Below are 16,315 nucleotides of genomic sequence, written 5' to 3' on the forward strand. Positions count from 1 at the left end.
AGGATTTGTGTAAACTTTCCTTAAAACTGTGAGGAAAATTTAATGTATTTTAATTGATTTAAGATTTATTCACTCATTCTGCAAATATTATTGCATATTTACAATATGCTACATCAGGTGCCATGCACGGATATAAATATATATACTTCTGCCACCCTTATGCACATCTCAGATTTCTACCACTCCGAGTCATACCCACACACACCAACACACAATCCTAGGGTTTGTAGATGAACACATAAATAGAAAAGAAAAGCACTGTGACATGTTTCTTGAGATGATCACATGCAAAGGCTCAGGAGAGTCTTCAGGGAAATTAGAAAAACATGTGGAGCAGGGAGTGGCTATTTGACCTGGATGTTGAAGGATGAGTACACATTCCCTATATTCAAACAGGGAATCGAGATAGAGAAGAAAAGCAAGTGCAAGAACGAGAAGAGTGGCCGTTTTAAGTGGTTAGAAAAGGATGGAGGGAATTGTGGAAAGAGGGAACGCATGGTGAAAGATATAACTTTCCAAATTCATAAAGTTAAATGCAGACCATGATTTTAAAAATAATTTTCACCGTTTCCTTTAGTGAAGACACCGAATAATCCTCTTTGCTGAAACAGAATAGTGTTTATTACCTTCTTGATAGCTGAGTTTCTATGTAACTCGTTGTCATGACTTCTAGTAAGGATGGAACCACCTGAAAAAAAAAATCTCCATTTGTAATATCTACTTTAGCTTCATTAAAATTTAAAAAGTGATGGCACTTTCCCCTTTCATTTTTTTCCTAGGTACTTACATTACGTGTTTGATTTGGGAAATGGTGCTAACCTCATCAAAGGAAGCTCAAATAAACCTCTCAATGACAATCAGTGGCACAACGTGATGATATCAAGGGACACCAGCAACCTCCACACTGTAAAGATTGACACAAAAATCACAACGCAAATCACCGCCGGAGCCAGGAACTTAGACCTCAAGAGTAAGTGCATGTGAAATCAGAGTAACGAGCCTCGCACCACGCAGTCTCCCTTCACATGGAAAATCCTTTGCTTAGGGGTGTGTTTGTACCTTCTGCAAAGACTGACCAGAATTTCATTTTCAGCACATAGTTAATAATAGAACACACAAGCATCTGCTCCCCTTTAATGTGGTAGGAACCTATGTATTTTTAATAACAGCTCAAAAAATGCAGCACCTAAGAAAGCATGTGTGATTAAAATGTAAAAAGTGAGAAAAATATAATATTGGTTTTGATATTAAAAAGGCATTTGTAAGTTACTTAAGTCCCAACAGTTTTCAATTAATTTGGATTCAGGGAACCAGATATATAGGAGCTTATTATAGAGCTTATTAGTTTTCTTTCCTTGGTAAGGTTTCCTGGATATTAAATCCCTGACCAACAGGAGTTTGAGCCTGGCTTAGAAACCCTGTGTCTCCAACAGTGAATTCTATCCCCCATCCCAGCACACACACACACCACACACACACACACACACACACACACACACACACACACGGGAATGCTTCTTTCACCAGCTGCTAAGAAAGTCTTAACATACGCTTCTCTTCCTTATTGATACTTCATTTCTCAACTGTACATGACAAAATGCTGAGAAAACATGTCAATAATAGGAGAGAAATGACTGAAGTTTCTATTTGAATCCCATTTTGTGATTCACTAAGAATATATGTGTGTATCCCATCTAATTTAACACTACAGCAAGCCTTCCAGAAGGTATTATTAGCATGTTATTCTCAGTGTAGGAAATCTGAGGTTTGAATGACTTGCCCAGGGATAAAACAACACAACACCCTTCCCCAACCCCCTTGATTCTTCGGCTCTATACTGATGCATCACAAAGCCCCACAGATATCATTGCAGGCATATTTTTTCTTGGAAGAAGCTGCTACTTTTATTGATGGGATCTTTCCCTTTGATTCAAAAGATAGATACATTGGGGAGAGGAGTTAGGAAACTGGAAAGAGAAAATTTAACTCTTTTTTTTGGGGGGGGGAGGCAGAGTCTTTCTGCGTCACCCAGGCTGGAGCAGTGGCACGATCTCGGCTCACTTCAGTCTCTGCCTCCCAGGTTCAAACAATTCTCCTGCCTCGGCCTCCCAAGTAGCTGGGATTACAGGTGCCCGCCACCACGCCCGGCTAATTTTGTATTTTTAGTGGAGACGTGTTTTTGCCATGTTGGTCAGGCTGCTCTTGAACTCCTGACCTCAGGTGATCCGCCCCCCTCAGCCTCCCAAAATGCTAGGATTACAGGTGTGAGCCACGGCACCCAGCCTCCTCAACAGAACTCTTTCTAGAGAAAAATGCTCTTTCTAAATAAGGTGAAAGGAGAAAGAAAAGTGTTTCACTTTCTGTAATTGCAGAATATATTTTGAATCCTGGGACTTTATTTGCTCAACACATAAAATGTGTGGTAATGGCCGTCTCCCTTCTTTCACAGTGGGCTTCTTGTTAACTTCAAAGAAATCTTATTTGTACCCACAAATCTAATAGCTTGGCTCAAAAAATAGAATGAAATTCAAAGAACTGCTTCTTACAGGCCAAACCTCCTTCTCTTTGTTCCCTCTGATTGAAGAGCTTTTTCTTCTGTATTTTTCATGTGCCCCTGTTTTGCACAGTGGGCTCAGGTGGTAATTGTGAAAAGAAAGGGCGAGATTGTAAAATTCAGTGTGCTGACCAAGCCACCAAAGCTAAAGCAGAAAGGGCCCTGTTTGTGTAGGTGAGACGTCAGTAAGTATAAGTGAACTTCACTGGAAATTAGGGATACTCTGTTGGAAATTAAAATGGCTAAAAACAAAAGCAGTTAATAATTGGTTGAAGTATGTGGCATGCACAGCCCTACACATTGAGGGTCCAGAGAAGCAATGTGAGACAATGGATTGTATTTCTTCAGATAGTTAGGACACTGTCTCCTGAGAAGTAAATATCTGCTTATTTTTCATTAACAAATGGAAGTGAAGGTAATAGGAGATTGTAGTCTAGGATTCTTTCTGGTGGAAGTACTTACACATCTAAGTACTTCAGAGTTTATTTTTATTAAAGCATTAAGTGATGCATAACTCTGAAGATAAAACAGGCTTTTCCCATAATAAAGAAAAAACACTGTAAGTATGAATTTAAAAAATGGCATATTACATAATATTAAGATATATAATAATGAACTCTCAGTGTACTTGTGTTTTTTTAAAAAGCACAATTAAAATTGTGAATATCCCATGTGAAGGGGCTAATCATTAGTATAGAATAATACCTTCTGCATTGCAGAAAAGTAAGAGCAAGTTTCTAAAATTAGTCCAAGTTTGGGCTAATAAATTGGGTGTGTGATCCGATGGCAACAGTCATCCCACGGTGCCTCTTATCATGTGCTGCATCAGCTAGAGGGAGTTTCAGGACAGCCTGCTGTGGGGCCTGATGTCTCTTGTCTCCCATCATCACCACTTTGGGTAAGGATGGCTGTGGGCATTGGCCAGAGCATGAGTATTTATGGAGCACTGACTTTGGAAAGAGGACAACAGGGTTTCTGCAATGGAAAGCTCTCCGTCTCTAGGAGAACGCTGGCATTGAGGGAGCACTTATAGGACAGAGAAGGACAGCACCTATAGGTGCTGTGGAGCTGTAGTGGGGCATTGAAACGAAGCTGGGAACACCTGGAAGGCTTTCTTGCAGCAGTAATGTTTGAGAGATATTTGAAGGGTGAGCAAGAGCAATGAGGCATTTTTTCTTTTTTCCACCTGGATGCCTACTGGAATTTAGAGGGACTTATTCATAAAGGAGAACTTCTACATGAACTCTTCACTCAGACATGGACAGCATACTAATCATGTAGCATTGAGCTGCAGGAAAAATGAAAGTTGGCCTATTTTGGTCAGTAGGTTGTATTCTTAAAGAATTAAAGAAAACATCAGATTTACTCTCCACCCTGCTGAAAGACATTGCAGCCATCCTTGGTGCTTCTCAAAAGAAGGTCAGCCAACTTTAACTACTTGAGAATCATGTAGTGGTGTTTGTGAAGTTCATATTTCTGGATCCTATCTCAGACCAACCAAGGCAGTAATCATTTGAGAGAGATGTGCAGAAAACAACAGGCATCTGTCTTTTTAAAGTGCATTGACTGATAGAGATGCCATGTGCTACAGAGTCCTGAAATAATGCCAGATCTATATTGAGGCCAAATTTAACTCACTTTTAAATTTTTGTGTAAATCCTGGTTTTGCTGTTATTTCAGAATGTTACTGTTTTTTTGCTTGTTTTACCAGCCATGGGCTGAAGTCACATTATTGGCTGGTTAGGATTATTAGGAGAATTTTTTTTATCCTCCTTATGTTTTACCATACCTTAAAAAGACACTAGAGGGCAGCAGAAGGCCACAAAACATGCTGCACAGGACCCGGGAGTTGGGGAAACCTCAACCTGTTCCATTTGCAAGGGGAGGTAGAATTTCTTTTGTTTTCAGACATCTAAAATTCCACAGTTGGCTTTTATAGTGATGCATGCTTTTGTCCGTGGCTGTTTCATTATAGGAACAGGACTTTAGTGTAGAACTTTGAAAACTGGGGCTCGTGTATTTCATTCTCCACCTTGGACTCCAATAGAAACGATCAGAAATGGGCAGGAATCTAATGATCTTTCTCTCAGAAGATAAATTCTATGCAGCTGGCCTTGTTCAGCTTATCTTTCATGACACCGCTCGATTCTCAGGGGGTTGTGTGTCTCTTCCTGCTGGTACAGTTTTGCTTTCATCTTTATTTCCCAGCTGTTTGTATTCTATTCCCTCTGGTTATTATGTACAAGCAGCAACATGCAATGAAAGGAGCAGCAGAAATTTGCTCTCTGGAATGATTTCCTAGCCTAGCTTTGTATTCATTTTAGGCCCGCTGAGCCCTGCCTCCTTTAGAGAAATAAATGGTTGGTGCGATACCTCCTTATGTTGCTTCTCTTGTTCCTGTATTTGGCAAATTTGTATGTTAGGATGTGCATATATATGGAAGGGAGCTAATATTTATTAAGTGCCTAATAAATGCTAAATAGATTTAACTGAAGTTATTGTATTTAATCCTTGCAATTACCCAGGGATTTAAATTGAGGTCAGTCTTGCTCATTCATTAATCTAGTTGAAGAAAAAAATAGGGAGGAAGAATTGCTTTTGGCTCCCACCTTCAATAAGTACCCTTCTTTAAAGCATTACCGAAGTTTATCCTTCAGCAAAATGAGGATATATATAGTTTACTTGATAGGGGGAAAATTAGATTCTTAGCTGTGTAGCATAGAGTGCCCTCAAGTGGCCACCTAGCAAAACTACATAAAACTGAGTACAGTGATTTATTTATGGGCTACATCTAGGTCAGCCCAGGCAGCACTTTGTCCTTTCTTACTCCTCTGTCCTCCCTCTCAAACCCAAAATTCCTTCAAGGATTTTGAGCTCTGGCATTGTCTTCTGATCTTGCCCCTTTTCCTTCTTACCAGGATCATCACCCATTTATCTCCTCCTCAACCTTCCTAGTATTCCTCCTTAAATCTCACCCTGAAGGCAACTGTCTGCTATTGTTCATCCTGCTACCAAGCCACTTAAATGTCCTTAATCAGAAACAACTCAACAGGGACTTTCTTTTCAAATATACTCAATCTCTAAGCAAAGTTTGAAGATAAATCGTATTCTTGCTCTTTTCTTCTTGATCTCTGACCAGTTGCTATTACTCAGCTGCCTGCCCTCTCCAATCCTGAATATAACACATATCCCCCTCCATTTTATACCTTTTCATGTTGCTACTTGACAAATCTTTACTGCTGTCATTCAGTAAACCAGATTCTATTCAAAGTCATAATCACGTTTAAACATGCCCAGGCTTTGTATATTCAGCCCACATGACATCTGACAGCCCACTTGTCTTGCCCAGATACTTTGTTTAAATAGAAAATATTCAGGGAAGAGTGATGTTGAGCTTAACGTTAGAGCAGGATATGGCACCGGAAGTGGAGGGAAGGTCCTGCTGTCCTGTGGTTAGGCCATCTTTGTTAGTTTCTTGTTGTTGCTGTTTGAGGTTATTTTTTTTTTAGTCTATATAAGGGAAATAGATTTATTAACATTGTTTCCATTTGTAGGAGATTATTTTAAGGATCCAGTAGGAGTTAAGAGAGACAAGAAACCCTTTCAGCTGTTGAACAATGAGGCCTCACAGAGGATAAGAACTTTGTTCATGGAGTCATACTGGGATCTCAAGAGCCATCCTCTTGGTTGTTCCCTTGGATACACATGTTCACTGCTCCCTAATCCATTGTCCCACCATGACAGCAGTGCAGCCACCCTCGCTCTATTCTGTCTGCTGGCACTGCTGTGAGATGGCTCCTCTCTGCCTGCTGGCTTCTTCCACTCTTGGCTTCTTCTGTCTCGTGGTTTACACCTATGGCTTTTGTTCCTGTGTATGTTTCCACTTATGTCCATTCGCCGCTTCATCTCAGTTTCCAATTCCCCCCAGTACAGGGTTTAATACAGTGTGTGGACCTGGGTCTAGGCTATAACTTCATAAGCTTTTCCCCTGCTGCTATTGGCTAGGCTCATTTCTTTAGTCCAATTACACAATTACACAGAGGTAGCTTTTTGAACTTGAAAGGGAAGAGAAGGAGACTGTGGGTTGGAAGGCTGTCTGTAACCCCTGACAAAAGAGCAGGATAATTTTCTCGTTTTGAAGGGCCCTGAACGCCATGCCGGAAGATGGGAAAGGTGAAATTAAAGGGTTTTGAGAAGCAGAGGAGAGTTCATAATGCTCATTAGAATTATTCCTTTGGCTTCAATGGGATGGATGAGCCGAGGCTCAGGGAAAAGACACCACTTTTGAGGCAATTGCCATAGTACAGAACAAAGACAATAAGGTTCTGAGTATGCAGAAATAAGACTTGATATATTGTTACTCCTTTCCTTACACAAGAATTTTAGAGCAGTTACTTGAAAGACAAATAGAGATGTGAAACTACGGTTTCTCTTCTGCCACATCCATTGAATCCCCGGGTTTTGCAGAATTTGTCTGAATCTGTTCTCTTTACTGTAAAGCCTTTGTCAGTGTGTTTTAATCCTACCTTAAGGAGGTGGGAAGTTGAGAGTAGAATTAAAACATTCCCTTCCCATGCAGTTATCTGGGACTTGCCATCCAACATTTGGTTTGGAAGTTCTTCCCTCTGCTTCCCTGTGGTGCTTGGCCCAGCTCACAGTATTTCAGCAGAGTTTAAATTCTTTATTCTCTATTAAAAGCGTTTTTTAAAAATTCCTTCACCCTTTTTACTTGTTTCTGAATTTTTCTGACATTAACCGTGGGTTGTCTATATTTAGTTTTATCAACTCCCTCCAACTATATTATTTGAAATTTCTCTTCCCACCATTAGAATCATACGAATTTAGGAACTATAAGTGATCTTGGAGATTGTCTAGTCTGACCAATTCCTTTTACAGATGAGAGAAATCTGCTCAGGGGAGGTTGACCTGTACAGCTATTCCAGTTTCACCCTTCTTTACCATAGCTCAGAAGATACAAGTTGTGTTGCTCATATCAATCTCAATTGACTGCTAGTGACAACCTGCAGCAACACGCTGAAAAGAAATCTGCACCTTTATGTGGATTCATTGGTGAAGATTGTTGGTGTGGTCAGTCTCAGGCCCAAGATGGAGATTGGTAGTGAGAGTGCCACCTATTGACTCTGCTTTTGGTGAAACTTTAAAGGTCCCAACCCATCCCATTTGCAGATACATAAAGCCCTGGGGCTGGTTTCTTCTCATCCAGCACACTAGCTGAACTCTGACAGCCACAGGCCTTGGCTTCCATGCTTGGAACAGCCAGAAGGAGGTTGTGCACAGGGAGAAATAGCTTTCTTCAGCTTTTCCACAGCCAGATGTGGGCTACTAGAAAGTTCAATCCTATGCCCAGATGCCTTTCATGATAAGCCGAGAGTTTGCCATGTCCCAACAGGGTGGTGATTAGATAACTTGAGCTCTTCAAGATGGTGACATTTGTGCCATGGAGCAGCAAGTACCTGCAGGTGCTCAGCGCTGAGTTCTCAAAGGTCAAGTGACTGCTCACAAGACCTCAGCGTCATCCAGAGATGAGCCTTTGGTGCAGGTCCCTCTTTAGGGAAATGCCAGGAGTGTTGGTGCGTTGTCTTCTTAGAATTCGGGCTTCTTGTTCAAGAGCTGTCTTTGTCAGCCATCTGAGAAGGCAGATATCTGACATTATCTCTCTCATTCAAGTAGGATTTAAATCTTCAGGGTTTTCCTAGCTCTCAGACCTCCCTCTTTTTGCTGAAGGGAGACAAATACAGGAGTCTTTGGAGTACAGTAGCATAAAACCATTCAGACTGACAAGTGATGGGGAAAGGGACAGGGGGACAGGGTATAGCACTCAAGGAAACTACGGACAAGAACAGAGAAAGATCAACGCTGGGCTCCATAAAAGGCATATTCAGGAAAGCTCTTAGCAATAAGCCAGTGTTGCAGCCTCACTTGGTCTCTACTGGGGCTGTGAGCTGCCTCCCATCAGCTGCCCAAGGAGCATTCCCTTGTTCCTCTCCCTCTCTGCCCACTAGTTTTCTCTGCTTTCACAAGCATTGGTAAACTTGGCCCTCTCAGACCTGGCTTTTCACCCCTGATCAACTCAAATACCCAAGAAAGACTCGTTTAAGTTTAGCAGTTCTAGTGCCAAATACTTGGAAGAGTACATTTGATCGAGACAGATGTCCTCCATGTGCCAGGATGAGGTAATAATAGACAGAGTCACGTTATACAAATATGAGTTTACTGGATTTGTTTAAAGAAATATGGGGATAGGCTACTTGGGTTATAAATGGAGATATCAAAGGCTCAAAAAGTGTGATTTTTAACCTGCTATGCAAGAATTAAGGGACAGGGTTTGCCTTGCTCTGGACTAGGGGGTGAGGATAGGGCCTAAATTCTTCAAGGTGGTAGAATACTAGGTGCTAGGTGATACTCAAATGTTTAGATGATGAAACTCGTAAATGCTTGAGTGAGCAGCATTTGTTTTTGGGTGGAGACAGAGACTTTGTTTATACATAGGAAGTAGATGAGGTAGCAAAGCCAAGCAATAGTCAGAGGTTCCCAGGAATTCACAGGAAACGCCAGGAGAAGGAGGACCTTAGATTTTTACCTTCTGTGCAGTTGCGAGGGTCCTAACCAGACTCATCTAGATCTGTAATGGACGTAGGGGCCCAGGCTGACATCTGGGCAATGTTACAGTTGTTTACTATATTCCCAAAAGGGAATGTCACTATTATTTTCAGGCAATTGTCTCATCTAGTTGGATTTCAGTAATAACGCAGCCCCTGCTCTGTTTCAGCATGACCCAGAAGGAAGCCAGCTTCCATCCCGGATACTGTACAATTCCTCTTGAGCCATGGGTCAACATGGAAATAGACTTGAAAGTTGGGTGGGCTTAAAACAAAGTTGCTGCTCCCACAGTAGAGATGCTCAAAAACTAAATCTGCCATCTTTACCCACACAGTAAAGTGCATTTTTTAATGGCATAGCACTGTCGTGGCTCTTTATTTTCATGCACTAGAGGGTTCTTCCAGTGCTCCTTAGGAACCACGTTACGTCAATCAGCGTCCCCCATTGACATCACATGAGTGTGGTTTTCTGTGTCCATTCTTAAAAGTGGCCCCTTTTTGGCCTTTGCAATTAATTATTTCGGTTGTTCTTAAGGATAATACAAGAAGCATATAGCATTATAATTAATAATACAGTCTTCGACGTCAGAAAGACCTGGGTGAAATAGCATCGCTGCCATTTCTTTTGTATATTTCCTTAGGCAGGGTATATCACTACCACCATCATCGTCATCATCATCCTCATCTACCTTTACTAGGCATTAGGTAAGACAGCTACATATATTTTCTCTTCAATTTTTGTGACAAACTGACGAAGTTGCTATACTTATCCCCATGTAACAGGTGATGAAACTAACATAAGGCTTGGGGAGGTTAAGCATCTCACCGGAACAATAATGATAGTAATACTAAATAGAAATTACTGTAACCATTTCTAAGGGCTCGTTGTGTCTCATATACTGTTATAAATATTTGCACATGGTATCTCATCTCAATTAATTCCCAGAACAATACACAAGGTTTGCCAGTGTATTCTTTGATGCTCAAGGGTTTATAAATAGGACTAGGAGGGCTTGTATGGCTCATTTGGATCTGACAGGTGTTGGCAATATTTAGGCCAATTTCCCATAACTACCCTAGTACAAGCAGAGCCCATTTGCCATCTCAAGTTTGTTAGAGGTTGACTAGTATGATGTTAGTTATCTATATTCCTAACCTGTCTGTGGGAAGTTCTCTCCTCCCTCTCCCCTCCTCACGCCCCACTCACACTCCTCTACCCACAATACACAGACTCCTTAGGCCTCTCACCACTGGCTTCCCCTTAGAGTTCTGGGGCTGTAAAAAGAATTCAAACAGTAGAAGGGCCTGTACTAGTGTACCATTCTTTCTCTAACACAACAGCCCTTTACAGTTAAAAATTTAACGTGCAGTTCCCTATATTTTTTGTGAAACCCAATGAACTAAGTTTCCCAAAATGATGTCCAAAATGACATTAAATATCTTTTGGCTGTGACATGTGTGAATCATGCACATCAATAGAGTGGTATTGTAGAAAACTGAGTGTTTTCATGAGAAAAACTATCTCATAGCTTGGGTCTGTCTTTATTCTCTATTCAAAGATATAATAAATTACCTTCGTTATTGTCACTGTCATCCTCATTATTATCAGTTATGTCATTTATGCATGCCTATATATCATGCATCATGTTAAGGGCTTATGTGTGAAAGGATTACATTAAATAAGTATGATGTCCTAATATGGTCAAGCTATAATATCATTTTTTTTTTACCGCAACCGATCACTTTAAAATATATTGTGTTAAGGTATTTGTATCACGTACTGATTTAGAGTAAATGTTTGGGTTCACTTTTAAGGTAGTTATATAATAATTTTATATTATAAAACATAACATTCATTAAAATTACAAACCGCCAATCTGAGTTACTAATCAAAGCTGAGAACTGAGGCTGCCCTCTGCTTTGGTCAGTCACTGGCAGTAGGGCAAAGGGCAAGTTCGGCTACTGGCTTTTCCTGCAGTTATCTTGTGACAGGTTTTTGACAAGGCACATCAACTGACGTTGGGACTCTTGGTCTGGCAGATCCCTCAAATTCCTCCTCTCCTGGTGCATTCTTGGGTTCATCCAAGGCTTTTCTGCTAGACTTTCCAACCTTAATCCCTGTGTAGGGAGATGCTTCTGCTCCCTCCTCACAGACTCTTACCACATGGGCTGTCCTGTCTCTAGGCAGTCCTGCCCAGCTTGCTGTCACGCAGTTGGGGCCCATCTCGGCCCACGAGGAGCTTCCATGGATCCTTTGTCCCCTCAACCTTGGAAGTACACCCCATTCCCAATGCTCTCATTTCCGTTCCATTCCACCTTGACCTCTTTAAAGTTTTCTCAGCATGTCAGGTGCCAGTTCTGCATCCCCCAGTGGTCGGGAACACAAAACAAGCACTCCAGGAGACCCTTCTCTGAGACAGCTGCCTTGCTAGGCCTGGAATGAGAATGTAGGAGCACAAACTCACTGCCTAGTAAGAGCTACTTCAAAAAATATTCTCAGACACCTTTCCTTCCCATTTCTGATCCATTTTATTTTTATTATTTCCTTGATGTAGCTGAGGGGTTCGAGGGCCTTAGAACCAGTATTTCACCTTTTCCTTGATAAATTTTGAATCTGGGTGTCTGTCTCATTCTCACATTGTCTAATATTGACTGTGTTGGCGCTTCAGTCAGAAATTCCATTTTAGTATTTATTTTACACATACGGTCTCTGAATCCTCACAACAGTTAGATCAATGAATTATTAGTGTCCCCATTTTACAGATGAGATAATGGAGACTTGGAAGGCTTAAGTGAGTTATTCATTTCTCACGTAGCACGAAGCGACAGAATTTGAACCCAGGTCTACGGCAGTATTTAAATACTGCCATCTGTATTTGCCAAAATATTTGAAAGGATTACTTCTGAATATCTAGAGTGAAAAGCTAACGTTTATTTTAATCTTGGGAGGAAATGTCATAAAATAAAACACTTTCTATTCCTTAAAAAATCTTAATCAAGCTTCTACTTTTCTACTACATTGTATAACATTGAAAATTCCACTTCTGGTAGTTGCAAAGGAACTGGATATTTCCACCTTACTTTCTATATGCTCTTCTCTCCCCAATGCCTTGCATAACATCCATATATTGGTTCTGTCTTCTTAGCCCCTGAAGTCCTCCTCAAACAATACACCTAACAACTTTAACTGCTGTGTGTCCTTTATATATATTCTGCAGAACATTTGCATTTATCGGTATGTAGAATGGGCTCTGGAAAATCTAGTACTTGGTTGGGTGATTGGGGGTTGGCCTATCAATCAATCATTGGCTGGTGCAAACTGGCTACTTGCAGGCTCATTCAGCTCTCAAAGCCCTTAATTTCCTTAGCCTTTAGGAAAAGTTCCTAACACTTCCCTGACCTGGAGGAGGGATCCCTGCTTTTAAGTATCTCCATTTCTCCTTAAGAATAGTTTATGTTGGAAGAACGAAGTGTTTGGAGACATGCACTAGGAAATTATAGTATAGCAACTGGATGTGGTGACCTTACTGGTATTAATAATATTCCATCTCTGGAGCACAGAAGGAATTCTTTTTTGGAAAAAAAATACAGAAATGTTCAGATACTTAAGGAAAAACAAGAGTGTGATTTGACTCCAGGACGCTCATAATATTTTAAAAGCTTTTTGGCAATGTCTGTAAGTTTTTTTGTGTGTGCTTTATACTACTCTGTCCTTTCAAGCTACACAGAAAAGCACTGGTGGCTATAACCTTTTTTATCCTGCTTATATCTAAGTTGAGAGCCGGTGCCAATTTTTCACCTACATTAAAGAGACCTATTATAGGAAAGAGCTGTTCTTTTATATTTACCCTTTGTACCACTGGGTCTTCCCCACCCAAAATAAATGTTCATTTGTTTTGAAATAAGAAAAAAATCTGTCTTTCAAATAAGAAAAGTTATTTTGGGAAGGAAAGTCTAATTGTTCTATACACTCTTCGGGAAAAAATAACAGCTTTACATAAGTTCTGCTAGTTGTTCCCTATTTATAAGTCTCTTTTAATTTCCGGAACAGTCATTTCTAAACTCCTCTATCTATTCTACTCCTGTCATTGAGAAGCGTTTTAGTAAATATAGGAGAGAGTGTGGTGCATCTGAAAAAGAATTAGACTGGGAGTCAAACACTTAAGTGCTGGAGTTATTATTCTCGTATTGCTTGTATTGCCCTGGGCAGGTAACTAAACTTTTCAGAAGGGTAGTTGGTTCATCTGTCAGGTAGGGATAATAATAACCTCCCTACCTATTGTGAAGGGTTGCAACAAGGATCAAATGGAATAAGAGATGTGAAAGTGTTACGAGAAAGGGGCCCTGATTCGGAACCCAAGAGAGGGTTCTTGAACCTTGTGCAAGAAAGAACTTGGGGCAAGTCCATAGAGTAAAGTGAAGGCAAGTTTATTAGAGAAGTAAAGAAACCAACAAATGCCTACTTTATAGGCAGAGCAGCGTCGTAGACTGCTGAACTGAGTATACTTGTAGTTATTTCTTGATTATATGCTAAACAAGGGGTAGATTATTCGTGAGTTTTCCAGAAAATGAGTGGGCAATTCCCAGAACTGAGGGTTCCTCCCCCTTTTTAAGCCATATAGGGTACCTTTCTGATCCTGACATTGACGTGGCATTTGTAAACTGTCATGGCACTGGTGGGAGTGTCTTTTAGCATGCTAATAAATTATAATTAGCATATGGTGATCAGTGAGCATGACCAGAGGTGACTTTCATTGCCATTTTGGTTTTGGTGGCCAGATTCTTTTTTTTTTTTTTTGAGTCTCACCCTGTCGCCCAGGCTGGAGTGCATGGGCGCCATCTCGGCTCACTGCAACCTCTGCCTCCCGGGTTCAAGCTATTCTCCTGCCTCAGCCTCCCAAGTGGCTGGAACTACAGACGCATGCCACCACGCACAGCTAATTTTTGTATTTTTAGTAGAGATGGGGTTTCTGCCCACCTCGGTCTCCCAAAGTGCTGGGATTACAGACCTAAGCCACCGCGCCTGTTGGCCAGATTCTTTACCGCATTCCGTTTTATCAGCAAGGTCTTTGTGACCTGTATCTTGTGTGAACCTCCTATCTCATATGTTACTAAGAACTTCTAACCTTTCAGGAATGCAGCCCAGCCCAATAGGTCTTAGTCTTATTTTACCCAGCCCCTATTCAAGATGGAGTCACTCTGGTTCAAAAGCTTCTGAAAAAAGCACCTTTCAAACTGCACTGTTTATGCATGTGTAAGGTATAGCAGTATATGTGAGGTTGAAAACCCCTGCAAATCCATATGCAGTCCCAGAGAGTGCATTACACAGTGAGTAAAAAAAGGAAACATGGAATAGTAACAGAATTGTCTGCTGTAAGGAATGTCACAGGTATTTAAACTGGCTGTCATTTGGATGACACAAAAGGAAAAAATTGAAACTGCTTGTACCCAATTTTTACCTAAAGGTAAATTTAAAAATTTAAAGCCATTAGATGAAGTTAGCTTGGCATGGATTTATATCCCTGAACTCGCACCCCATCTGCCACAGTGTTACTAGCATAGAGTGGGTTTAAAAGAAGATGAATTACTATACACACTCCCATAGCAATTTCACTTTATTATTTCCCATTTAGCATGCCCACCAGGTTTCCTCACAGTCTGCTGGCCAAACATACAAACAGAATCTGTCTTCCTGTTGTAAGTTTCAGAATCATACTTTAAAAAAAATCTTTTTGGGGCAGTTTTGTTTCAAAATTTAAATAAGAAAAAAATTCAGAATATTGAAAGAATTATATGTTCTGTTGTTATGGATAACAACAATATTAACTCCCCAAAACTCACTACAGGAAAACGTTAAGGTCTAAACTCTTATCTTATTGGGGTTGCCCCTCCCCAACTTGTCCCACGTAAGTGCTGGTTTGTATTAGTTTGGGCCATGGATACATACAAGTGTCTGATTTATCTCTTTGTGGGAGACAATTGAAAAGCAACTGTTATATCTAAAAATCAAATGTTGAGTTTTGGTAAAAACATTTTGATAACATTTGATTTAAAAAGTTTCGAACATAAGAATTCTACTTATGTATCAGAATTTGAATACCTAATATTTATAATTATGGAAGAAAATTGACTTTGCCTTTATGAGATTACTCCATTATTATGCAGATGAGTCTCTTATTGTACCAGTTGTCTCAGGAATTTGTTAGCTTGCTTGGATTTTTGCTACCATTTATTACCATTACTTTTATCAACTAGCCACAACTCTCCAAAATTTCCTATATGTTGTAGTAGTGGAGCTGTACATATTGGCCACTTGCGACTTAGAGTGTACAGGGTGTACATGTGCATGTCAGTCTGGATTAACAATTAACATAGTTTCAGAAGACCTGGGCTTTGCAATAAGACCCTGCCCTTTTCTGGTATTGTAGCCCTAAACCATAGTTTCTTCATCTGTAACATGTATCCCTGATAACCTTTACTCCTCTTGTAGCTCAACAGGCAAAAACCAGATAGAACAATACATGTGCAAATGCTTGGTCAAGTTTAGGATACTTAACTCATGTCAGTTATTATTATAATGATGAAGTCGGAGCTGTTTTTTCTGGTTTTGACCATAGTAATGCCTGACACTGATTACCAAAGATTCACAGCAGTAAGGAAGATCTCTCTCACTCAGACAGACTCTGTACATTTCATTTCAGTTGTCTCGGTGATTTTTGTGAAACTCAAAGTCATTTTAGCTAAAACAGTATACTGTTAGATGTGTAAGCCTGCTGTAGGATCAAGAACACCTGTGGCTGGCAAGGAGCCGAGAAATAGAAGCTACAAACTAGAAGGACTCTAACCCTAGGAGTTCTTAAGTGGTGGCCCAAAGGCTAGATGGAGTGAAACATCTGCAAACCAAAACGAAGTGCAGATGAGGATTAACAAACTCACTAGAGCAGAGCACTAGGGGTCCACACAGTTAGCTTCTCTGTGTTCTACAGACACAGACAGCAAATAAATGCATGCCTTTCTTTGTGATAATAGCAGAGCAGATGAGTCTGGAGAGACAGTGTGAAGTGCTCATGGTGTCCATATTCCTATGAGGATGCATGAATCAGGTCATATTTGTATATGGAGCAGCACAGAGCCAGAATGA

At 40.5% G+C, this 16,315-nt stretch overlaps 1 protein-coding gene across 19 annotated transcripts in view; it reads left to right on the forward strand.

Annotated features, from left to right (window-relative positions):
* The window catches only part of NRXN1 (neurexin 1), a 1,136,507-nt gene that overhangs the window by 547,846 nt on the left and 572,346 nt on the right, over window positions 1–16,315 (forward strand). For all 19 annotated transcript variants that reach the window (XM_058429190.1, XM_032178109.2, XM_058429196.1 and 16 more), the window contains one exon: window positions 780–970. In XM_058429190.1, the coding sequence (XP_058285173.1) occupies window positions 780–970 (191 nt within the window). The remainder of the gene's footprint in view (window positions 1–779; window positions 971–16,315) is intronic.

This window comes from Hylobates moloch, unplaced genomic scaffold (genome assembly GCF_009828535.3).
Source record: "Hylobates moloch isolate HMO894 unplaced genomic scaffold, HMol_V3 SCAFFOLD_15, whole genome shotgun sequence".
NCBI classification, from domain to species: Eukaryota; Metazoa; Chordata; class Mammalia; order Primates; family Hylobatidae; genus Hylobates; species Hylobates moloch.